The sequence below is a fragment of the Numenius arquata genome, chromosome Z, assembly GCF_964106895.1.
Source record: "Numenius arquata chromosome Z, bNumArq3.hap1.1, whole genome shotgun sequence".
In the NCBI taxonomy this organism is placed as follows: domain Eukaryota; kingdom Metazoa; phylum Chordata; class Aves; order Charadriiformes; family Scolopacidae; genus Numenius; species Numenius arquata.
The window spans coordinates 77,362,477-77,388,870 of record NC_133616.1 but is presented as its reverse complement, the minus strand read 5'-3'; the positions used below and the strand labels follow the sequence as shown (position 1 = coordinate 77,388,870).

The window sequence follows — 26,394 nt, the reverse complement described above, 5'->3', positions numbered from 1 at the left end:
GCGCTCTCCAGCCCGGGCTGGGCGGGCAGCGAGGGCCTTTGGTACCGGCCGGTGAGGTGATGGCTGCGGGGAGCGTTTCCACAGGAAGCGGAACGGGCGGGGAAGCTCCGGCCGGGTGGCACCGCCATGGTGCCCTCGCGGTCGGGCAGGACCACCACGGCCCCCCGCCCGGGGCTGCGGCGGGAAAGGGACTGCCAGGCGAATCACAGAGTGGTTTGGGATGGAAGGGACTTTAAAGATCATCGAGTTCCAAGCCCCTGCCATGAGCAGGGACACCTCCACTAGAGCAGGTTGCTCAAAGCCCCATCCAGCCTGGCCTTGAACACGTCCAGGGATGGGGCATCCACAACTTCCCTGGGCAACCTGTTCCAGTGTCTCACCAACCTCACTGTGAAAAATTCCTTCCTGGTATCTAGTCTAAATCTCCCCTCTTCCAGTTGGAAGCCATCACCCCTCACCCTATCACTTGTAAAAAGTCCCTCCCATCTCTCCAGTAGCCCCCTTCAGGTACTGGAAGGGGCTCTAAGGTCTCCCTGGAGCCTTCTCCAGGCTGAACAACCCCAACTCTCTCAGCCTGTACCCACAGAAGAGGTGCTCCAGCCCTCTGAGCATCTTTGTGGCCTCCTCTGGACCTGCTCCGTCAGATCCATGTCCTAGAAAAGGTCCAGGTCCAGAATCCCCAAACCGCTACAAAGACCAGACAAATACACAGTAAAGCTGTCTTTTTTTTTTTTTTTTTAAATAACAGAGATAAGATATCAAGCATTTTAGTTAATTTTCCTATTGATCGTTACTTAAAGGAGTTAGTAGAGGGCGAGTGGTGAGAGGCAGCTGTTCCTTTGGTTACCCCCATGGGCCGACCCACACAGTTTGGGGTACAACAGCCACCTCCGACCACGCCACAGTCCTTTGCTACTGTTCAACCCTTCGCTGTTGCTTCCTCCACTGTCCGGTTGCACCTTGTTTTCAAGCAAGGACACGTTTTGTTCATACTGTGCATGGGTATAGTCTTCAGCTCTTCTCCAGGGCCGCGGTTTCTCTGAAGAAGTTGCCTTAATGAGCTCAAATGCAGCCCCAGTCTCCTCCAGGGTAAGATCTTGAAGCCTTAACCCTTCTAGAACCGGCATTTTAAAAGCACAGGTAACAGCAGAGCAGATTAGGTTAAGTTACAAATTGTTTTTGATACAAAAACATAAAATATCCCCTATTAGCATCAAGAAGGCATCCAAGTTGTAATAGTCTCACTATAAAATGGTATCAGCATTTTTGCTGAAAACAATACAGGTGCTGTATGTGTTTACTTTTGGTTCTGTTCTTGATAAACAGTTGTGTGACAGTTACCAAACCCCGATTATGGTTTGCTGAACCTTGGTACAAATCACATGCACACAAGTACATAAATAGATCTTGATGACCCAATATCAAAAATACATACTATACATGAACCTCAGGTATGCTAAAAATCAATCTGTTCATGAAAATTCACACTTAATACATCAATTCTCCCTGAAAGTAAAGGTGGCTACTAATAGGTGGCAAAAGCAGTAGACAGGAGCAGAAAAGATATTGCAGAATTCTGGTCTGACTTATTGCTACATGTAGATTACATCAAGGGTAATCTGGTTTTTTATTAAGCCTTGAAAGGCCAAATTGTATCAGGACTTCTGAACACAGACTAAAGGAAAAAATAGCAGTATTTATAAAAATAGCATCCATTTAAGTTAGATAAATCCTTATAAATACAAGAAAGAAATCAGTTATTCTATAAAAAAAAAATTAACTCGGAGCGTATGTTCCCGAAGGACCAGCATAATAGCCTCGTGTTAAAAGACTCGAACTACAATGTCCTCATGAACATACCTACCAAGTTCTTCCTTGCGCTGACCATAAGCAAGCGTCAGAAGGTGTGCACTTGTAACTGACACATGGAGTTTGCAGTCAGCTACAGATCTCATATTTGAATCTCAAATGGCAAGAAAACAGTTTTGTGCCAGCTTCTACTTCAGTGTTTCAGCTCATCTGCACATGCAAAGCCCATGCTTCAGGTAAGAGCTTAGATCTAACCACGGCGATTTTAAGCAACACATTTATCTGAAGTTAAGAGGCAAGATAGTATGGCTTAAAGTTACACTACATATAGAAAATGCTACAGCTGTGTAAAGAGGTAACAAAACCTGCCCTCTTCTGCACCAGTATTAAGTGTAAACTTTCAGAACTTTAGGAAACATTACAAACTACAATTCTTTTGTGGTAGAGTAACCAGAGAGGATCTGAGGGTTTTAAAAAACAGTCTGAAAAATCTATCAAAACATAACAGCTTTAGAAAGTTCAATATTTTTAGTGTTTGTAGCATTACAACTTTGGTGTTCAGATCTAGCAAATCAGTACATTGCCTGTAATCAGCCTCATCAAAACAGATGTTCTATAATGAAAAATATTAATTCCATTTTCAACGGTAGACTTGTGGGATCTGACATCCCACCATGGATCACAGGAATCAGAGCACTGTCCAATTCATTCAGATAGCTCTGTGGAAGAAGGTGACCTCCAGATCCGGCTAAGTACTCGACCTAGAAGGGAAACACATTAATGTTAATATTAACATTTTTTTACGTTAACAAGACAACGCAAAAGTGTAGTATCTTGGTAAAATAGTATTCCAGCTAGCATGAATTGGCAAAATAACATTCAAACACTGGGAACTGGATGGGCTTTGAGGACAACCATGAATGATTAGGCCTGCCATCGAGAAGTATGCAACATTCCCACTGGGTTTTACAGGGCTACACACCCTCTGCATCCCAGACTGCTTCAGTCTGATGTCCAGGAGTCTTCTGACTGTACCCTAGTATCACAGTCACTGTTAGATTAATTTCAAAATATACTACTGAAAACTAGATTTTCAGGACGGTATTTCCAGCTTTCCAACTTCTCTCAAAAAAAAAAAAAATAATGAAGCCTAACACAGAACACCTTTCGAGGCAAGGATCTGAACTGTTCTACAGTTCTGTAATCTTTTGAAGGGCATCACACACTGGAGAGCCTTGCCTTCCCTCTCTTCCATCCTCAGCTGGCAGACATATTCTTTTCTGCCGTACAGATTTTAGTGCAAATATCCTTTACTGAACTACATTAGGGAGCAAAACCAGCAGAAAACTATGTATTTTGAGAAACAGACCAGAAAATTAGCTCTGTGATTCTCTAAATTGACTCACCTTTGAGGCAGATGAGTGCCAGAGAGCTAGAACTAGAGAAGGACTGATAGCTCACTGCGAGCAGTTATTTAGGGAATTTGGTCAGATTTAGGACTATTCCTTTCAAGAAAAGCTAGTCATTAAGGCAGTTTCTTCATGAAATTTCATCGTCAGTCTGGATCTGGGATAGGGCAAAAAACTAAAAACATTCAAAAAGAGATCCAGGGTCTTTACAAGAAAGAGATTTCAGTTGGAATGTCTGCAATAAAAGTTGAAAGATTACCATATCTGAGTCAACAGAAACTCTTAGGCCTATCTTATTCATCCCATTATTTTTCAAGGTTTTAAGGTGTCGGCAAAAAGCAGTACTGCAGGCAGCAGCAATCTCTTTAGCAAACTGCTGTGGAACAGGGCTGGATAGTTCATGGTCCTTTAGGAAATAGTATACCTGAAATTACAGAAACGATAAGGACAGTCAGCAGCCTGGCTGTATTAAGAAAAATAAGGCAAAGAGTAATTCAGTATACACACAATGCAGAACAGAGCAAGCTCTAATGCTTGTTTGCTGGCAAAGTATTCTAGTATTTCATATACTCAATCAAAATACTTCAGTGGCCATGGAAATATCTGGATTCTATCTTTACAGAGTCATTGATGCTAAGACTTTCAGTCTTTTTCAGAAGAGAAAAATGAAAAGCATGTAAACTTATCAAAGAGCGACAGAGAACATTATGGCTATCAGTAGGGCTAGATGTCAAATAAGTTAGTTTCTTTAGTAGTATCACTTTACCACTTAACTATCCTAAGAAGTAACAAAAAGGCTCAGGAACAATTTAATTTACTAACTTCAGTACACTTCATAACTTTTCCATCTCTTTCGAAGTCTCTGCCTTGTGGTACTTTTTCACTCTGAGTTCCTTCCATTGATCTTCCATCGACTGGGCTTAAAATTCTATGGAAGATAATAGAATGGTTAATAATTAAAACAACATTTTGTAATTTAGATTGAATAACTTGTATAAGGTAATGTTTAGGCATCCTTAAAGACTACTTATAACAGCTTTACAATGAAATGTAATATAGGACTTGCACCATGAAAACACAGATGCTACAAAAAGAAATATCCTAAATAGGGAACAAACAACAGTTAATAAAAACCTAATCTTTAAGAAGCTGTAAACCATCTTAGGTAAAGCCACTGTTTGTTTTAAGTGGTCAGAGAAGCCACAGAAAAAGGCAGACTAAGTCAAACCTGTCGCCTGAGAAACAACTTACGATCAGACAAGTTTTGATTTAGTGATGTACAATTAAAGTTTGAAGCTACATAAACAAGCATTCAAATCTCAACCAATAAAGATGTCTTGCATCTCATTCTGCTTTGTTGTACGCTGGCATTCCAAGCAGTGAATGGCCAAGAACAGTTCTATGCATTTCCAAGCTCCCCCTAACAAGGGAGTCTAAAGGGATTAATTGCATCCTCACACAAACCGATTACTGATTTGATAGAGGACTTTCAAAGGAAACTCAGGGTTCATGCACTTTTCCTGTTAACTTCCTGAACAGAGAATGCTGTGTTAGATTTTGGAGAAAGCTGTATTAGATTTTGGTGAACTACAAGCAAAATTGTTCTGTTGGTGACATCTAGAGGATAGCAGGTAGTTTACTGCTCTATCCTCTTTCAGGTTTTAGTATCAAGTACTTTCTTACAATAAAAATACCTTAGATTAATTTCTTAAAATTAAAGTTGGATATTTGAAAATTGGGAACAAGAATTCTCCAAGATGTTTTGCTTTGATAATACATTTACCTTTTGTTTGTTTTCTCTTCATTTTCTACCCAGCAAATATCTACATATTCTTTTACATCTCCTGTATCTGTTTTGCCACAGGTTATTTTGAAGTCCTTCTTGTCTCTTAATGCCTGACGTAGGCTTTCCATCGTTTCCGGTGTTATTTGCACCATTAGTCCATCTACAAGAAAACCAGTTTAGAATTCCAACTTATTTACAGAAAGAGCTTTTCAGCTTTTCAGCATAGCTTTTCAGGAGAATCTTGGCTTCAATTCTAGAGGGACCAACGCTTTCCTACAGCTCATTAATAAAGGCATATCAAATGTACTCCACCCCCCAACTACAGCATTAAATGTTACATGAAAGGGGAAGTGATGAAAACTTTTCCCATCAACAGCAGTAAGACTAAAAGATCAGTCTTGGAAGTTTTTTTTGCATTTATGTGTTAATATATTTATTTCATCAATATGGCAATGAAAACAGTTCCATACGTAGGCAGCCGTCAAGGAAAGACTTGCATTGGCTAAAGCAAAGTATGTTAAAAAAAACAACTTAGTGTGTTTTAAAACAAGTAGGTGAGGTAGCATGTATTTTTATACAGCATTTGTTTGCAACAGGTTTTCTACAAAGTTAAAAATCCTGAAAAGAAAAAGTTGAGCTTACAGAGGAATAAAGATCTTGCACAAAACTGCTTCTTTTTTTTTTTTTATGTTTAAGGTATCTTAAGAAGAAACCACATAGAACAAAATTCTTACCTTCAACTATACTGGATTTAGCTAAAAATCCTGAAGATGTTTTTAAGGCTCCATTAAACACCACAAAACTTGCACCTGTAACTAGAAAAAGTAGGAACAAAGTGAGTACCACTTCATATCACTCGTTTGTCGTTATTAACATTTAATTTGCATTCCTTTTTAAAAAGGCAGGCAAAAAAGGTACTACTACACTGAAAGTGCTAATAGAAATCCCTTACTGACAGGATGATATGCCAAAACTCTCTAAAGAGAGAAGAATTTTTTCCAATCAGACCTTGGCAAAAAAGACGGGCTTTGTTAACTTATTTTCTGAGTGCATACAGTGTCCTTTAAAGATGCTGGCAGCAAGCCAACACAAGCAAACCAAAACAGCTCCATGTACAAAGAAGAAACATAGCCGAAGAAACAGTGGTGTGAGTTTTTAGACATGCCACTCGACTTTTAAATTTAACTTATTTACGGAATATATTCCTGATGTTTATATCATTTTCAGTGGTACTAAAAGCAACTGGAGGAAAAGATGACATAAGTGAATTTCCATGCTACAAAACTTTGTGTAAATTTGTTACACACAGTGCTTCAAACAAGAACACATTAAGTAGCTATGCTTAATGAAGCACAGAACATCATTTCAAGTTGACACTGGAGGTGGCACATCAATGTGGAATTCCTCCCCAACTCATGGGCCTTGTTGAGAAGCATGACTCACTCTTCAGCCCAGACATGCTGCACAGGTGTATTACTTTCAGAGCCTAAAAGGTACCTCCGCACTCCTCTCTGTACAGGTGGTGGTATCAGTTTGCTGGGGTGTTGTATAGAGATACTCACTGTTACTGTACTTCCATACACTCATTACTAAGACTACTTGTTTATATATGTAAATATATTGCCCAATTCACACTAATATTAAATTTAGATTTTGAAATATGTAAAGAATCTGCAAATAAAAGTTATATTAATAACATTCTGGAAACAAAGAGGAAAAAACTATTAATCTCCCCTTAACGTGACATTTGTAAAAGGTAGCTAAGTGTTGACATAAACCAGCAACATTTTATTTTGCATTTAAATTGCTTTGCTGCTTGAATGCTGAACATTTTGTCTCAACAACTTACCGGGAATATGGCTTATTCTTACAGCCTAAAAGTGAACTTACATTTCTCCTCTAGAAATATGATTTTTCTCCATAAGCCACATTAGACAAGCTTACCTTTCCTGGGATGTCCAGTAGCACTGATTGCTTGTGTGTGATAGAGGCCATGCTTATTCTGCACACACACTAAGTGAGAATCTGCTTCAGTATTAAAACTTGCTCCAATACTAATTACGTGTTCATTAGAAGAATTTATCACCTTCATTACCTGTCAATATAAAGTTTGTCGTTAAACTGACAAATCTCACTTTGCAATATTAATTTTAAAGACAAGATATTAGAAAAATCCACAAGAATTATTCACACAGTTAATTCCAAAGAGTTTTGCACAATGCAGTCTGCCATGATGAGCTGGAGAAACACCAAGCATGATCAGAAATACTTCTTCAGTCTGAGTAACTGCCACTGGATGACGCGGAATAGCAGTTGTAGGGATTTTGTTGGTCCCAAGGCTAAAATATGCATTAAGCATCATGCAGTTTACTATTCAGGGTGGGTGGTTTTTTTTTTTGTTTGGTTTGTTTTGGTTTTTTTGTTAAAGAAGTAAACAATTGTAACAAAACTACATTGGCAAGAAAGATTTATTTTTATTTTTTTTTTCGTAAACCACCATCATCAGGAATTGTGTAGAGATAATTCTTGAAAGTACAAGCTAAAAGATTTTGAAGAAAGTGCTGATTTTTCAGCATTTAATAGTTACCCTAAAGCTCAGCATTTCACTCATCATTATCCAACTTCCAACACACCCACGAGAAAGGAATTGTGTGTTCAGATAATTCCATGCCCTCCCCCCTCCATGCTTACATCTGTTTAAAGTTTAAAGAGTCTTGCAAATAGCAAAGTCGCCTATAAAGCTGCTATCCAGTGGAAAATTCACCTGCAGAACTGCCTGGAAACTGACTGCAGAATAAAAAAAATTACAGCCTCTAAGAATCAACACCCACCCACCCCCATTTTTTATTTTTTTTTGTTAAAAAAAGAGCTCACGTGAAAGATGTGACTGATATTATGTGAAAAACAAAGACTACAGCAGTTTAGATTAGAAAGCTAATCAAGACGATTTTACTCACCTCATTATACTTCCTTAGAGGTATTTTAATACAACTTCTACCCATTTCCACATGAACAAACAGGTTGTCTATGGTATGCAAAGTATACTGATAATTTCTAAGGTCCTGTAACAAAGTTTCTACATTAGCAGACAAGTATAATTTTCTTATCTTTTATAATACTACCTAGATAAAGTACTTTACATACATCTCTAAGACTTCTAAAGAGTAATGACATTAAGGGTGGCTAAGGACTTAGTGGTAACCTTTTTTCCTACTATAATGTAGGTGAAGGGTACCTTAGTAAATATATAAACACATACACAGGACTGACAAGGTAGCTCTAACTATTTACCAGTGGGTTATTTATACTATGGCTACAGACAGCATTAAGGGTAAGTTCTATATAAGTATTAGAAGAAGGTTACTGTTCAGGAACATAGCTTTACTGAAGTTTACATGAAATTATTTGAGTAACAGAGAAAGAACTTCCTCAGGGAATAGCATAAATTCCAGACTTGATTCACTCTTGATGATTTTGCCAAAACCCAAAGTTCTTCACACAAGACAGACTAGTTAATTGTGTTAAGGTTATGTTTGTGTGACAAAGTAGTTACTGTTACAGTTAGACCACAGCATCTGCCTGTCAACTCTCTTCTTCAGATTAGAACAGTGTCAGGTTTAAGACTAGAATTCCTGCACCACACCCACGCTTGGAAGAGAAAAATGCAACTGGACAATTATTATTATCAGTTTAAATGTAAATGTCAACATTTCTGTCATTCACTTAAAGCCATTCCTTACTACCAGAACTAACGCGTAAGGATATAATGTGAAAGATACAGCTTTCCTAACTCACATACAAATATTCTTTGGTAAGAAAGTTTCAAGTCAGGTATGGAGAACAAATATATCTGCCCTTTACCAAAAATAACTCTGCTTTCAAGAAGCAGAGTTTTGAGCGTATTTTACACAATCTAAATTACAACTGGAAAGGAAGAGAATGAAACATTTACTCACAACAAGCAGATTCATAATTGTGTGTCCTATCTCTCCGAAGAGTGGTTTCCGGTGCCTGAAACTTACTACAGCAGTTGGATATGCTAGGATGGGGGAAGAAAAAAACAAAAAGGTCATGTTAACCTACCAACAACGGTTAGATTTGCTAATCCAAGTATTTATTTTTATTTTCAGCTATAGCCTACGTTTCTTAATCTCAATATCTGACCAGCCAAAGGAAGTAGAGCCCCTGTCTGATTCTTTGTTATGGACTGTCCTTCAGCCCACTGCATGGTTTCCCCATCCATGGTTAAATCCTACTGTAATGTCATCACATGGAGCCACTCTCCCGTGGCAGGAATTGTGTGGCAGAGACTTGTTGCTGCTTTCATATGCTTTGCCAGCTACATTTCTTGCAACAGGTAATCCGGGCAGAAACATCCCAGGTTCAGTCTCTGAGTTACCAGCTATGGGAGGGGTTGTAAGGCTTTGTAGTTGCTTGAATAAGAATACCATCCAGGTTAACACCTGCTTCTACATTAATGCTGTAATACAAAGTGAAGTACCACTGAGTACTGATAAGCAAGAATAGAGTGAGTGAGGATGTTCATAAGAAGTAATACGCTTTGAAGTCCCACGGCTGCAATGGGAAACACAGGCAGATGGAAACTAAGGAAAGCAATGAGATGCAGGAGACCACAGTATGAAGCTGTTTGAAAACAAAACAGGTAGCACAGCAAAGTCAGGATTGTTAGGTCAAAGATGCAAAACTGGTTAAAAAAAAAAAAAAAGACAAGTAGTTTGGCAAGAGAAAGAAGAATGACATAAAAGCTACCACCCACATCACATCAGTCAGAAGCCTGGCCAATAGAAACCCACTATTGACTCAAGAAATCCATGAACAACGTAGTGATACGTATTTATGGACTGGAACCTTCTAGAGTGGTAGGCTTATTTATCAAAAAATGCATACACAGCAGAGGAAAGCTGTGTATGATGTATTTTTGAAATCCATTCCACTTAAGCAACTGCTGCACCTTATCTGAACTCCTGCTCTCTAGATCACAAGCAGTAGTGCAACAGGAAACAAAACAGCACCTGTATCGCTAAATTAAATGTCTGCGTTACTCAAACACAAGCAACTCTAAAAGGCATTTAGGACAGTATCCACATTCAGATCTTGCTCAAGCTAGCTTGATCTATTCTTCAAGGCAATGGGAATCTACGCAAACACCTTCCTTTGGTGAGCCTGGATCAGAGTCAGCTCAGCATACATCTCGTTGGCAGAGCAGAAAAAACTCAAATCAGCCTGTAAGAGGCTGTGGAAGGTGATTCCCACACCGAGGCTGTGTCACTGCACAACCCGTTGGGGTGTGCGCACTTACATGCTGTCCATCCACCTCACTTTGATAGAACGTCTCCTGCATTTTTACAGGCCTAGAGACTTCAAATGTTATCCTTAGAAGTAATGAATACCTTTTTTCATTTTATGAAGCAGTAATATTTTGCCAATATACTCAATTTCAGTAATTTAATTCAAAAAAACCCAACTTGTTGGAGTTGTAAATGGGGCTTGTGAACTTCCCTTCAAACCTTTCTCCTATAACAACAGAAATCAGATATTTTGATAGTTTACTACTGTCAGTTTTGCTTTCTTAGCTTTCTTATAATCTAAGTAAAAAAAAAAATTTTGTGCTGCTGTATCGTGTCTAGCAGCACAACATAAATTCCCAAGTGTCTCAACAGGTGGCTTCCCATGTATGATATTTCAGCCTCACACAGGTGTAATATTAAAACTGTCTTCACAGTATTTTAATATTTTGCTTGTCTAAAAACTCCTATTTTCCGAAGCGAATTTTACACTTATACAGCTATTTAAAGTGTTAAAACTTACCCCCATATTCTGCTCCCAATCTCAACATCAAGCGGATTGGAAAAACTTTTGCCCAGGGTATTTCCATCTTATGGATGAGAATGCCACAAAGAAAAGGGCTATCTGGTAGAATTTGATCATCAAGTTTCTGGAAAATTGGTGAAACAAACAGGAATCCTCCATGCTCTTTGTTACCGAGAAAATTTTCAGTAAAAGTAATGTTTTCCATGTTTCTTATTAACCTTCCTGTAGAAAGGGGAACAGAGAGTCTTTGCTACATCTGGAGAAGTAATACGTTGGTGTCAAGAAAACTAACCAGTGGTCTCCCACAGACTTGTAAGCCATACAGTGTATCTCATACCTTCCTGAAGGTCTGACAGACAACTAAACCCATAGACTAAGTGTTCAATATTTATTAGCTAAATGAGTTTGTACATGAAACTAGGTTTTTGCAGAAAATACCAAAACCCCTGCAGTATACAGTGTTCTGGCACACACCAATTGATTAACAGAACTTCAATTAACAGACCTTAAACATTTATATATGTAAGAGTGTACTACTTCTACAAATCAAGTTCCAGATATCCTAAACCATACACTCAAGGATTTATATCCAGAATCTCCAATGTAATATGACTGAATAACAACAAAAAACCTGCAAAAAGGATGTTTACAGAAGTATATGAAACAAAGAAACATATTTTTAAAAAATTCTGTTGTTTATTTAGGGCCCAAGACTAACACTGCAAGATTTTTCAACAGAATCATTAGATAGCTACAGATACTTCAATCAAAATTACCTACCTTTCATTGCATCCTTATAGATGTCAATAAATAATTTGAATATTTCACTAGGAAAAATCTCTTCATCTGGCAAACACTGCAACAGAATGACAATTTCTGCCTGACCCAAACCATGTAGTCCATTTGTTGAGAAGTACCAGCACTTTTCTGAAGAATCTGTAATTAAAAAAAGTAGACACCACAAGTAATGTTGTTTTACAGTCGGAAAAAGAAAGCTGGATTTAATGGAAAAGATAATGCAGACTACTTACAAGTTATTAGCTTGACATTAACAAGCAAGTTTGTGTTTAGGATAAAAGTTAATGGATTAGGACCTCCTTCCACAAGAAGCAGAGTGACCTGCTGGCGAGACGGATGTTCTGCCACTAGAGGATCTAAAAAAATTAACACCCAATTTAGTTTAAACATGTCAGCCAACTACCTAAAACAAGAATTACAGATCACAGCACATGAAAGACTGTCCCATCCTCCTGTCTTAAAAAGGGTGGCAATTACTCTCAAACTTAGAATTGCTACAGATCAACCAATGAATAGCTGGCTCACCCTAAGATTCAAGGAACATATGAAAAAATAAAGCAGTAACTTTCAGCAAAGGTGCAAACAAGGGCTACCATTTTTTTCCTAATTACTGACAAATTGTGTATGCTGTTTCCTCATCGATACACTGGTACTTTTGGTTACTATCAGTGAGCACAGTCGCTACTGTAAAAAATTTAAGTCATGAACTATTCTTTTTGTAACATACCAATATTGTTAATAATGCATGTTCAATTATCCAACAATCCAATGTGCAGCAAATAAACAAGATTATAATTGTATTAAAATACAAATTATATATACACAAGTTCATATTTAAAAATCTTGCATGAGGTGATTAAATATTAAAGAAATTTCTCAAATGTTACCTTTTCCTTTTTCACCCACTGCAAGCAAAAGGGGTGGCAGTTTATCACCGTCAGGAACAAGGCTGATCTCTTTACGGACACAGTTTTGAACACCACATAGTGCTCTGTAACTTGAAGGACTGACAGGCACATCACTTGTAGTCTGATCAACTGAACTGGAACTAGTCTTCTCAGCTTCTGCAGTAGGTGGACGCTCTTTAGTTTCTAGAGTTACAGATGTATAACTATTTACCACCTCACTCTGGCCTGGAACAGCCTGCTGTGCATCATCTGAACAAGCAGAAGGACGTAATTCCTCCATTCTTGTAACAGTATCAATTTCTTCTTTAGGTTTTGGATTTACATCAGTTAATGTGTTATTTTCCTCTGGGTTTGCAGCCTATGAAGAAGAACAACAAAAAATAAAAATCTACACTCTTGTATCACAACAAGCTAAAATTTCATTGCTAGCATTCTAGAAGCAAGAAGAGCAAGAAATCTATCACAGATATTGAGAATGCATTTCCTCTAAACAAGAAGGCAGTCACCAAATCTCTCCTGGATCATCTTTTTTTTCCTCCCCATCTTTTTTTTTTTTCCCATCTTTATAAGTTATGTTAGTCCCTATTTTAGGGGAAGATGCATGATTAACTTATTTGTTCGGTAACACAAAATTCTTATCAAAGCACTGCAGTTCAGTCATTTTAGCATAAAACAGTCCAATGTAACACAATCAACAAGTACCACTCCAGGAATCAGTTTAGTATTACTGCTTCCCCACGAATAGCTACTGAACATTGTCATCATTGTAATTTGCGATCACTGGGGTGAGCAAGTGTATTTCTCTTTCTACACTACGTACAAATACCCGAGTCTAGCATTTTACAGTTTGATTAATTTCTAGTTTGGAGGCAAACCTATGCTGCTCCCCCAGCAAAGTGAATATGACTACCTATGAGCATAGGCACATTAGGATATGAGCTGCCATCAAAAAAAAAAACAACAAAACAAAAACCAAATTGAGAGAGGTGTGCTATCATCTTTGAAGTATGTTAGACTTGTATCCTATCTCAATAGGGAACACTTTGCATTGCAACAAGGAAAAAAACCTAACAACCCCGTGCTTGTCCTGTGATAATTCTCCTGGTATGCCATCAGCTTCCAGCAAATCCTCTGTTTAGAGAATACACAACAGGGAAAAAAAAAAAAAAAAAAAGAGACACCAACTCCAAAAAATAGACCCCACAAACACACAGACAAAAACATGACTAAATTGGCCTCTAACAGACTTCTTCCCCATGAATTTCCTGGCTGGTGTTTCATATCACTTCATACTTTTAACCTTCACAGCATCCCGTGGCAACATGTTCAGGATCATGTGCTACCTACTGAAGTACACCCTTTGCTTTAGAGCTCCAGTGTGGTGGTTTTGTTTGGAGCTTCTGAAGCTGCATACAAGAACCATCAACTAATTGTTTCATACTCACTGTGTCCATGCCGCTTTTAATTTCAGACATTGATCATCTTTTGCAAGAGAAAATATTCTACTCTTTCCCCCAAATGGAAGCTAGGCTATACCTTTTGATTACTAAAATGGGTAGAGCAAGAGCTGACAGGTATATTCAAGCTCTGGGAGCAGCACTGATGCGTTTAGTGTCGTAATGATGTTCCACTTCACTTTTTCTTTGTTACCATTCCTGTTTGCCCCATCCCTGGAAACATTCAAGGTCAGGCCAGACTGGGCTCCGAGCAACCTGACCTAGTTGAAGATGCCCCTGCCCATTGCAGGGGGGTTGGACTAGATGGCCTTTAAAGGTCCCTTCCAGCCCAAACCATTCCAGGATTCTGTATCACCCATTTATTTCCTTTTTTAACAACTGCTTAAATATTTTCTTCAGGTTGATTGCTGATTGTAAATTCTCCTTTCCTGGTAAGTGATACAGAAATAAATGTAATCTTAAAAAGCCCAGCCAAAGTCATGCACACCTTATTCTGCATTTAAGAACGTAACAGCATCTGTGATTTTAGCATCTGGTTCATTAGTATTGGGAATCTTCCTGCCTTCACTGTTTGAATAATTTTACCTTTTTTATCATCTGTGAGCATTGGACTTACACTGGACAGCACAGAGTCTAGGACAGACAACTGTGGGTTGTCTGTGAATCTCAAATCTTCACCCCTTTACCACTTAATTTGCATATTTATGAATTGGAAGGAGATTTTTTTCATTCATCTTATTGATGGGTAATTTCTTTTCAAGAGCTTTTGATGAGCCTTTCTAGAAATACAGGTTCATCAACAATATCAGCATTACCCATTGCTCACTTCTTTACAGACTAATAAAATGAGATGCATTATCACCCCTATAAAAAAAACAAACAACTTAGCATCTTCTTGCTGTTACTCTGAATGGAACCTCAGGTCTGAAGTTTCTAGGAATGCCAGATTCACCTGCAACTTCCTGGAGTCTCTCCTTGTTCAAATGAAGTCACATTTACTACTACCCATCCTTCATGAATTAACACTGATTTTACATGCTATACACTTGGCAACTGTTCAGATCCTCCATATACAAATAATGATCTGGTTGTTAGCTGTACTAATTTGTTTTAAACACTCATGAATGCTGTTAGAATCATAGAATTCATGTTACCATTTCAGAAAGTGCTTCAGAGCTATGTTTTATTTTAAAAAGGCACCAGCTGAGGAATCTCTCCACATCTTTCCACAGCAAACTCATACCACTTCTTTGGACTGTTATCGTCAAGTGCAACTAGTTCAACACCATGAATATGTACTGTTACAAAAAAAAAAAAAGCCAAGCCCTCTTTCAATTCAGCATTAGTTGACAAGAGAAGGAATGAGTAGATTTTGCTCCACAGTATTCTAGGGCATCAAACAACTTCTGGTTCGTCTAATCCAACAGGCAAACTATAGCAAGCCACTGGAAAAAACCCACAAACTTCTATAAGCATTTTGGTAATGAGGTTTCAAAACTATGGCCGAGTTAACCGTTATGAGAGTAGTTAATCAAAGGCTGTGTAGAAAAAAGAAAAGCCTGTTTTGGAAAAATTTCTGCCATACCATTTTTGCAGTTCACATACACCCCAAAACAGTTTCCTTTGAAGTAGGGTCTACAGAATATTTCCATCCAAGGACTTCACAGCCACTCCCAAAGAAATAATCAAATATTGGCTTAGATTCCAAAAGCTGTGAAGCTAAAGTCATATTATAGTATATAAGGGGCACTATCAATAGCAAATAAAGGTATTTCAAGAGGCAATTCATGCACCTACACACACTTCCTAATTCATACCATAAGCATCTCTGGCAAGTCAGGGTTTACTGGACTTGATTCCTGTGACGACCTCTTTGCTCCAGATGAAAGTTTCGTTGTATCTGCCACTTCACCATTTGGCAAAATACCATCTGCAAACCAAACTCTCCTCTGTTCTTTGGGGCACAGACCTAGGACAGGTTAAGAAAACAACACTGACTTTATATTACTGTACTGGTCTAACAACTAAAAGGGATAAAAATTAAGCTCCTTCACTCCCCAAACGTATAATGTGTTTACAAAGCACAGGTAGACAGTTTTGATACCAGCCAGTCTCCAATCAGGCAAACCCATGCAAAAAAAATCTCATATCAAGCAATATAAATGGAGACGACAATGAAAAAAAAATCCAAAACCAAAACTCCCACATTTCATAAACAGAGATTTAAGACAGACTTGGCCAAGCTCATACATGACATCAAGACTGGGAACCAAAAGTAACTTGCCAGTGTCCCAGTTCACAGAGCTTCCATTTCCCACAAAAAATACCAGTATACCAAGTGCGTATCCATGATGCGATAACCAACTCTTTTCAAAGAGATCCTCAAAGTGTTAGATATATTGTACTATATTTAGCATACCTTCAATACCAGGTTGTTTAAGTACTGAGATAGGTAACAATGCAGAAGGTGAAGGAGAGCTAGCACTACCAGATATCTGGGCTTCCTCCAAAGGTGGAACAGCAGAAGAATACTCAGAGGAGATACTGGAATTTGGAACAGGACCAGTTGGACTCATCATCCTTTCAAATGCCTGTGCTAAAAAAATGCAGGTAGCTTTTAAGATCTCACAATTTCATTCTCACAACAATTTTGTTTACAGTGCAATATAATAGGTGGGTTTTTCTGCAAGAACAGTGTGCAATTGATGAGATAGTTATGAAAAATGAACACTCAAGCTATTGTACAGAAGAAAGACTTCTTGATTTTCTACCTGTACATTTGCCTAATTCATTTCTAACAAAGAAAAAGACCTCCTTGTACATCTTGCTACTGTTGCAATGACCACATTGAACCGTATGATCCCTGTACCTTGGTGCAAATACATATATCACATTTATCAAGTCAAATTCCATTCAGGTGGCATATTAAAAATCTGATACGTTTTCAACTTGTTATTTAAATATTAATAATTAGGACCTTAATTTTCTCCTGATGTTTCCATAAGCATCCATGCTTAACCTTTTCTTAACCGAAAGCTATCTTATTATTCAATTACTGTAATACTGTTAAGTGACTTGCAAAGATACCAGGACAGAAAGTTACATAAAGCTGGCAAATAACATGTGAGAACAAGTTGGGGTATGGTCTTTAAACATGCAGAAGGCTACTGTGGAGGGATGATCACTTTTGCTAGACTCCTGCCACTGATGACCCAAGAGAATAACTTTATACTTAGTCCTGCGGAGTTCAAACCTACTTTTTTTTTTAATAAAAAATAACCAGCTTGCTACTCAAAGTTTAAAATAAGAACTGAAATCCAACTAAGAGGTACAATTACTCTCTTATTCTCTCCGTCTCAGAAATAGGAAAACATACACTAACTGAAATAGTGAAGCCCCCTAAAAAGAACAAACATTAAAGAGATGCTAGCTGTACTTACTGTACCTTTAACGCAATTACTCAAAAAAACCCTTTTTACCTTTATTAATGTCATCATAACAGCCAGTACAGACTCTTGCTTCCTTCTCCATGTATTGTAGCTTGCACTTTCGTTTGCAACAACTACCACAAAAAACCTGAACCAGAAAAAGATTGAATTAAATATTATATGCAAAATCCCAGTATTTCCTGAATTAAGTTCCTATTTTTACTCCTTTTACTAAAAGAGATTGCATTATATAAAGTATGCATACACAATTTTGGAAGTAGGGAAGGAGAAAAGCAGCTTTAGCGTATGTATTTTACAATACATTTCTGTTCAGGGAGGAGGAAAATTACTACACTGAAAAGGCTTTTACTGCATCCAGCACTGGAGTCCAGCACAGGAATGGCACAGACCTGGTGGAGTCCAGAGGAAGGCCACAAAAAACTTGGTCAGAGGACTGGAACACCTCCGCTGTGAGGACAAACTGAGAAGAGTTAGGGTTGTTCAGACTGGAGAAGGCTCCAGGGAGACTTTACTGTGGCCTTTCAGTACATAAAGGGGGCTTGTAAGAAGGGTGGGGACAGAGCTCTTAAGAGGGCCTGGAGTGACAGAAAAAGAGGCAATGGTTTTCAACTGAAAGCAGGTAGATTTAGACTGGCCATAAGGAATAATTTTTTTTACGATGAGGGTGATAACACACTGTAACAGGTTGCCCAGAGAAGCTGTGGATGCTCCATCACTGGCAGTGTTCAAGGTCAAGCTGGACAGGGCTCTGAGCAACCAGATCTAGTGAGAACTAACTGTCCCTGCCCACGGTAGGAAGGTTGGACTACATGATTTTTAAAGGTCGTTTCCAACCCAAACTATTCTACAATTAGCTCCCAAAAGCTCCACAATTTGGGCCAAACTACGAAGTCTGCCCAGTCTGCTTTTGATCGCGGTTCTTCCTTGTTCCCCAGAAGCACAATCTATCCATACCATAAGCTTTTGCAATTTTTTCAGGTATTTCTTTAGGACTAAAGCAATCCTTAGATGTTTACAAACCACCCTTCCACATAGGGCCAGGAACACCCAAATTACACAGCTAAGCGCTCAAGTCTTGCCCATACTCTTTCATACTGAGCTATGAAACAGAGCAGCACCTGAAATTTCTTGCTGTGACTGGATCTAATTACATAAAGCCAGGTGCCCATAAAATAGCTAAAATTGGATTTTATTTTTTAAGATCACAGCTTGAAGCAGCTGGTGTACAATTGCACAGCGATTAGAAGACTCTTCCAAGAAATACCATTGTTTGATTCTAAACTCTCTGCAGCCTAGTATTCAAGCCTGTATCTTAATCTCTCATGAAGAAACCTTCAGAAAAAAAAAAACCAAGCCACAACCAAAACCCACAATATGTACAGAATAAAAAGCAGCAACAAGGTGAATACAAATGACAACTTATTACATTAAAATTTTTATTTGGAGTGATAAAAAGAATTCCATGTTGCACCACCTATTCTCAAATTCACTCCTAGTTCTGTTAATCCCATAACTGCTATTACATTAAACAACAGTGATAGGAATGACGACTGAACTTGAGAATTGGGTCAGATTTGCTTTTTACTGGTTTACTACTATCTCTGAAAATAGCTTGCAGTCTCCCATTAGGATTCAGGAAATGGCTAAAACTATCTCATCTCATACCTGCAAAGAGCTGTTCCTTTTCCACTGATCTCACAGCACTCTGCGCTGCAACAAGTCTCTCCATAGTAAGTGTTATCAGTTTGTTATGAAATTCCAAGCTGCCTCTTCTACCTCACAGACAACTATCTAAGCCAGAGCTCACTGCTTCCCAAGCTATTTACTAACACTGGCTCCACAACTATGGTCGCCAGGCAGGCCCCCCAGCTCTGTCAGAAAGAATAAGCAAAGTTGCCTTCATGTTACTAACTCCCTTCAGCAAAGTATTTTAAAAGCCTGCTGAAAACTGCTTTAAACGAACAGAATACGCCTTTCTACTCCAACAGGATGTATCTCCTGTCTACTTTGAAGCAGAGATGGGGGAAAAAAGTGCACCTCTTTAGCCTGGACTACACCTGCACAATGCCATTCAAAGAATCATGTCTCTAGTAAAGCTGTTTTCTGCAAGAGTTCTGGTGAATATCTGGTGTTCTTCTCACTTTCCCCTTATGTTCTTTCAAGGATGATTTGCAAGTTTTCAAAGAGTCACATAATTTTTAACTATGTGCAGTCAGTATTAGCCTTTACGAAAGGTATCTTTCGAAGCCTCAGTCTGACAGAAACTTCATATTGCTGACCAGAGCTAAATGGAAACAACACTAAAAGTCTTCTGCTAGTCGAAATTAACTCCAGGAAAACAAAGCAGATTAAAGGGAAAAAAAACAAATCAAACAGTAGTGACAAAGAAAAAAAATTAAGTTATTTACAAGTGAACTCCTTTAAGCAGGTAAAGGCACAGTAAAACAGTAATACTTGATTGGTGCAATACAAGCTCAAAAAAGAAACTATTCCAATTGCTTGTGCATTAGTGTCACAGGTAATTTAGCTCAACTGAAAATGCACATGCTCAGAAGGTAACTGGTGAAGATTAACTGCTAATCAGTTACAATTCACCTTAGGGCTTCAAATGCTAAGCAGTACAATGCTTTGCAACTGGTGTTCTCCTCTTACACTTGGTGCCACTGGGACCCCCAACAGAGGGGGCAGCTTAATCCTAATGCACCTGAGACGAGGTGAAGAAAAACTAAGAGACAGGTAATGTAACAGGGGAAAGGAGATGAAGATGAGGCTGCTGAGCCATGACATTGACTCTGGCTGCGCTAGGAAGAGGAAGGGTAGCATAGCAAGAGACAAACACCTAAATAAAGAAACTGAGTTGTTTGGCCTCACAAGTGCTCCACATGGGAGAGAAGGCAGGGACAACTTAACCTCACACTTCTCTCCTGCACAGAAAACACAATTCACAAGTGCTGCCATTATCACTGACAAAAAAAAGCTGTAGGACCAGATGAAAACTATACAACTGTCTTCCAGAATAGTCCACAGAGGATAACTGTGAATTCCTACCAGTTTCTCCTTACGTCAAAGTGGCTGAAAACACAACAACCCAAAACAGGTCCAAAAAGAGCATTGCATTTGTTTGTCCGTTTTAAGACAAAAAGTTACTATTAAAAAAAGTCTTACAAGGCAGAAAGTTAAGCAATTGTACATTCAGAAAAGTTATGACAGAGTTACAACTGCAGAGCACTCCAGTATCCATAAAGTTTAGATAATCTATACTGCCTTCACTCATTCGCCAATGAACACGTATTGTGGTGCTCTGTTGTGGTTTCAGACGGGACAGAGCTAACTCTTTTACTAGCAGCTGGTATAAGGCTGTGTTGTGGATTTGGGATGAGAAATATTTTTGACAGCACACTGCTGTTTTCGATTGTCGACAGGCAACTACACCTCATACTGCCCTGCCAGCGAGCAGGCTGGGGCTGCACTTGAAGCTGGAAGGGGACACAGGCGGGACAGCTGATCCCAACTGACCAAAAGGGTATTCCATACCATATGACGGCCATGCTCAATATATAAAGCTGGGGGAAGAAGGAGGAAAGGGAGGATGTTTGGAATGATGGCATCTGTCTTCCCAAGTAACCATTACATGTGATGGAGCCCCGCTTTCCTGGGTATGGCTGAACACCTGCCTCCTGAAGGGAAGCAGTGAATTAATTCCTTGCTGTGCTTTGCTTGCATGCATGGCTTTTGCTTTGCTTATTAAGCTGTCTTTATCTCAACTCATGAGTTTTCTTACTTTTACTCTTCTGATTCTCTTCTCAGTCCCAACCAGGGGGAGTGAGCGGTGGCTGCGTGGTCCTATCTGCCGATCGCGGTTAAAGCACAACGCACTCCCTCTAGTTACACTGTTCTTCTGCCCAAACCCCCTCTGTTAACACACAGGATTAGCAACACTAACAGCTGATGGCTGTAATGAGGACTGTGTAGTGAAGGGTGCTTTTATCCTCATCTATAGAGAAGGCACAAGAAATTTTGCAGTGAACGTAAACAGGAACTTGAAGTCAGTCAGTCTTATGACTAAAACAAAAGCTGCTCTGAAGAACTGTTTTAAACTGTTATGAAACTTCAGCAAGATACTCTGCCAAGTGATTTAAGTTCAACGACTTCTAAGTTGTCACAGTGAGTTCTTCATTTCTTTTGGCAACCGAATTCAGACCTACATTTTAGTTCACACTTACTGCATTTGAAGAAAATGGGTATTATGCTTTGAATATATAGCACTAGAAAAGTCATCCTGGGAAGAAGTCACCAAGCCTCTCCAGATGCCTCTCAACACTAGGGATGCAGAAAGTTAATAAGTGCTGACATTAATCTTTGCTCTATCTCCTCATCCCTAAAGCTTACAGAGGAACACTGAAGAATAAGTTAATTAGTATTGTTAATATCTCCATTTATGTGCTAGTACAAGTGTAAGCCGCAGTAGCTCAGAAGGGTATTCTGGATTAAGGATAGGGTTTGACATTATTTACTCACTGCAGAAGACTACTGGCTGAAAGAAAGTCCTACAGATTACTTGCTCAGTTGGTAAGTACCACCCTCCCCACAAAAGTAGCATACTTTTCCCCTGAGATGACTCCCTAGAAAATTACACATTTAAACACACAAGAGAACAGATTTAGGCTATAAATCCTTTGCATTGGTACTGCTGTTACAGCTCCTGAAAGAATGCAATCCTTCCAGATTCATGGACAGTGTTTAACAGCTCAAATAACCACTTACATGAATTCTGATCATCACTACCTCAGCTTTTTTAAGCTTAAATACTTACGCTTAACTTAAAAACTGAGTAAAAACCTGACTCACTATGACTATTACGAAGCAGTCCGCTGCATCATCTTCCTTGTTCTATGCAAAACACATTAGTCTAGCCAGTAATGGAAGATAAAAAGAGAACATTCTCCATACTTCCCTTTAATTATTTTCATAAAAAAGGTCATACGTTTCATAATTAATATCAGTCTTTTCCAACAGTCTAAGTTTCTATGCTGGAAAAATAAAAGTTTTTTTAAAATAAAATACTTTGAGCTAGAAAAATTCTGTTAATATTCTCTATTTTGGTTATCCCTAAATGAGAATTTATTTGCTTTCAGCAACTCAGGACCCCTCTCCAACAACTTACCTTTCCACATGCACGACAGTGGTGTCGTCTTTTCGTAAACGTGAACTTGACTTGGCAGTTCATGCAGTTGGGTGCCTCTGAATCAGGAACCCACAACGGCTGTTTTCGTGAGAGAGCTGCAGGTATTTTAAGTGTTTCTACATTTTCAGATGTTTGATTTCCTCCAGCTTCAGAGCTGCTTAACCCAGAGTGCACAGGTTCAGAATTTTTACCAATATTTATGCTGGTGCCTGAGAGGGGAGCTTCTGGGGCAACAGAAGTGGCTTCCTGGTTTTCTCTCTCAAGTACATCTGTTCTGTTCAGGTGTCTCTGACGAACAGCTCCTTGGGAAAGGCCATGAAATTGCTTTGGTCTTGCACCTTCAGTATAAGCATTAGAAACTAGTGCTTCACTATCACTCTCAGTTGTGTCCTGAATGCGAGACATACTCTCTTCTGTTGCAGACTCTGATTCAATGGCAGTAAGAGATACTTTAAGGTTACTGTTAATGCTAGTTATCTCCTCTAGTTTTGCTTGCATATGTTCTTCGGTGACCTCTGTGAAATCCACGTTGTTCACATTTGTTAAATTCCCTTCATCTGCATCAGCTTCCATTAAGTTACTGTCATTGTCTGAAGCCTTCAACACACTGGACTGAAGACTTTGTCCATACAAGAACTCATCAAGCTCAGCATCACTTATCAGAGTATCACTTCTAAAAACATTCTCCTCAACATTAAAGTCAGCCATAACTGGGCTCATACTTTCATTGTAATAAGAGTCTATATCAACACCATATGGCTCAGCTTCATATTCTAGAAAAGCAGAAGCAAAAGCTTTGATTTGCTGAGAATCACTGTCATCAATTACATTCTCAGTATCACGTTTCTCTTCATCTGTACTCTTTTCCACAATACTTTCACTGATTTTAGCTATATATCCTTCCTGTTCGTGCAAGTCAGCATTTCCACAAGATTCCCTACCGGAGAGATCACTTTTAGACTTTCCAGCATGAACAGTTACAATATCACTAATAACCTCCGCCATTTCACTTTGAGGTAGAGGATTAACTTTTTCTTCTGTTACAGCTAATGAACCACATATAGATACAGGAAGTGGAAGACACGACAAGGAGGCCTGGACATCCTCAACTGGAATACATGAAGCTGAAACACTGTTCAGTATTTCTTTGCTATTAAGTTCTTCACTACCTACATTCTCTTCTGAGATTTGCTGTTCCAATTCTACTTTAGCTCCTGTTTGACATGAGGAGCCTGGTAAAACACAATCTTCAGGTAATGCTACATGGCTTTCATGCAACTGAGGCCTCTTTGGCATATCTGAAGGCATGGATTCAACAGTACTCTCATCTTTTGAGTCTACCTCTTCTATGGCATTTCTTCCATGTGTCTCTTTGCTTACGGCAGAGCACGCACCTTCATCTTGCAGTTCAGAAGGAAATTTTTCACATGCTTTTTCATCTTTGGGACTGCATGCACTTGAACTCTGTGATGTTACAGGGACACAGGCAGTATTAAGGCGAGCTGTTTGTTCAAGCTGATCAAATACTTCACTGCACTTCACAGATCCTGTCCCATGTTGATCATCAGATGGATCTGAGATCTTTGCTGTAGCATAACTGTCCAATTTTAAATCTAAATGATAGATCTCCTCTGTTTTAAGAAGTCCTGAATCTTGTAGCACTGAGTCCCCATCACTCTGCTCTGTACTTGAAACACCGCTGCAATCTGCTGATGCCACACAAGTAGGAACAGGTATGCAAGATATACCAAAGCCAGTCAAACCTTCACTGCACTGGAAGTCATCAGCCTGCAACTTTTTAGTATCTTCATGAGTAGCCACTGAATGGATTAAGGTACCTGTGTCATTAACAAGATCACACACAGGTATACTACACCTTCCCAGGCTTGAAGCCTGAATTTCATTTAAGGAACCACTGTCCACAGTGGACAAGAGATCAGGTCCAGCAACACTCTTCTCATTTTGTGGTGAGTAACTCAGAAGGGCCTCACTTGTTCCAATGTGACCGGCTAGAGGGATTTCTTCTGATGATGTACAATTGCTAGCATCCTCTTGCAGTTTTGGTGTTGGGTATACACTGTGTAAGCAATCCAGAACTGAAGAAAGTGAATGGTGTTTTGAGTCACATGGATTGGGAGGTGTCCTGTAGCAGTCATATTCATCTGTTTTAAGCAAAAAGAGATCAAAAGCAAAGTTTATAAAACTCCTCTCTTTCCACAGTGCATGCTCTCTATATGCCATCTATTAATCAATACAAACTTTTACTTAGAATATGTTACTTTAAAATTCCACAGTAACAGTCAGCTGACCAGTATCATTACGCTGGAGAACAAGATAGCACAGGAACTAACCTGTATTCTGTTCAAATTCATCAAGTAGTTTATCCAAGTCACAGACTGCAGCTTTAAAGTAACTGTCCATTCTAGTTACAGTTCTAGTGAAGCTTTAGACTCCTTAAATCTGAAAAGAAAAACACAGCATTTCATTCACAGCATTTTCCTGTTTACAAAGTCAAAGTGTTATTATTGGAAGACAACTTCTATCTATGAAGTATTTCTTAATTTTAATAGCATTTTCTTCTCTCTCCATGTAAACAAAATGTACGTACAAACAGGGCTGTCAGCCTCTATGTACTCTGAATAGTATCTACAGTATACTCAGTACACTATGCACAATACACCCCAAAATTCACCTCAAAACAGGAAATTGAGGCTGCCTTATTAAAACCAAACGCATCTGAAAGAACATACTATGGCATTATAATGCCAGGAAGTTTAAAACCAGAAGAGATACTGGGATCTTTTAGTTTGATCCCCTACACATTTTATACCACACACTTCACAGGCAAAAACCCCACATAGGTCACCACTACCCTCGCAACACAAGTGAACTCTTTCAATAAGTGACACCTGCATAATCCCAAACATTTCATGCTTTAAACTGCAGTAGGAAGCATAAAAAGTATCCTTCTGTTGGCGGAAGTGCCAGTAATAAAAACATCTCCTTTAGGACTTCAACACTGAGCATGCAAACATGAGACTTAAAGAAACATTGTCCTAGTTCCCAAGCTATCCAACCAATCAACCTCAACTACTTTCAGCTACGACCACAGGTGTCAGATAAGACCAAGCACAGGTTAAAACCTAAAATGTATCAGGAACTATAAAGCAGATAACCAGCTGAAGCACTGAAGCATGGCACAGTCATCTTAACACAGAGCTCAGACATATTTAAGCAGGTTGAGATCAGTACTCCTCCCCCACAAGGATCAACGAGCTGCTTTTAAATCCTCCTCTAAAACCTTCCTTCAAGGTCAGGGGAAAAAATAAAAAAAATCCAGCTCATCATCTCTATTCTACTTAAAACACAAAACCCATTCACTTTCTCCGAGACTCAAACTGAATATACTTTCTTTTTAAAAATCTCTTTTTAGAGACTTACCAACTCATCAGAAACTTATTTATTAAACACATTCTCTACTGCAAAACATCCCATTTCACCTGTTTAATGAAGATTTCCAGCCACTCAATGCCTTTTTGGTCACTCTGAATTTCTTTCTAATTCCTCATCTGTTTCATGTCCGAACACCCCTACCGTGCAATTACCTAAAACACATGATCAAGATATTATTTACACTTCCCTCAAACAAACTGAACGGATGCAGATCCCTTTAGTCTAATGTCTGGAAACCACACCTATGGAGGTCTGTGCAGTTTTCCTACTACCCTTATCAGTGCCCTTGGTCTCTGCACTGGCTGACT

General features: G+C 38.9%; 1 protein-coding gene across 1 annotated transcript; it reads right to left on the bottom strand.

Annotated features, from left to right (window-relative positions):
• Window positions 1-706: 706 nt before the first annotated feature.
• ZFYVE16 (zinc finger FYVE-type containing 16) lies at window positions 707-25,093 on the bottom strand. Its single transcript, XM_074165934.1, has 17 exons — window positions 24,985-25,093; window positions 22,613-24,795; window positions 17,479-17,575; window positions 16,419-16,595; window positions 15,817-15,968; window positions 12,522-12,900; window positions 11,868-11,990; window positions 11,617-11,772; window positions 10,834-11,058; window positions 8,961-9,043; window positions 7,962-8,066; window positions 6,949-7,099; window positions 5,739-5,819; window positions 5,002-5,164; window positions 4,041-4,146; window positions 3,478-3,642; window positions 707-2,570 (listed from the first exon to the last, which is right to left on the bottom strand). The coding sequence occupies exons 1-17, from the start codon at window positions 25,052-25,054 to the stop codon at window positions 2,409-2,411; spliced, it is 4,578 nt and encodes a 1,525-aa protein (XP_074022035.1). The 5' UTR covers window positions 25,055-25,093; the 3' UTR covers window positions 707-2,408.
• Window positions 25,094-26,394: the final 1,301 nt, after the last annotated feature.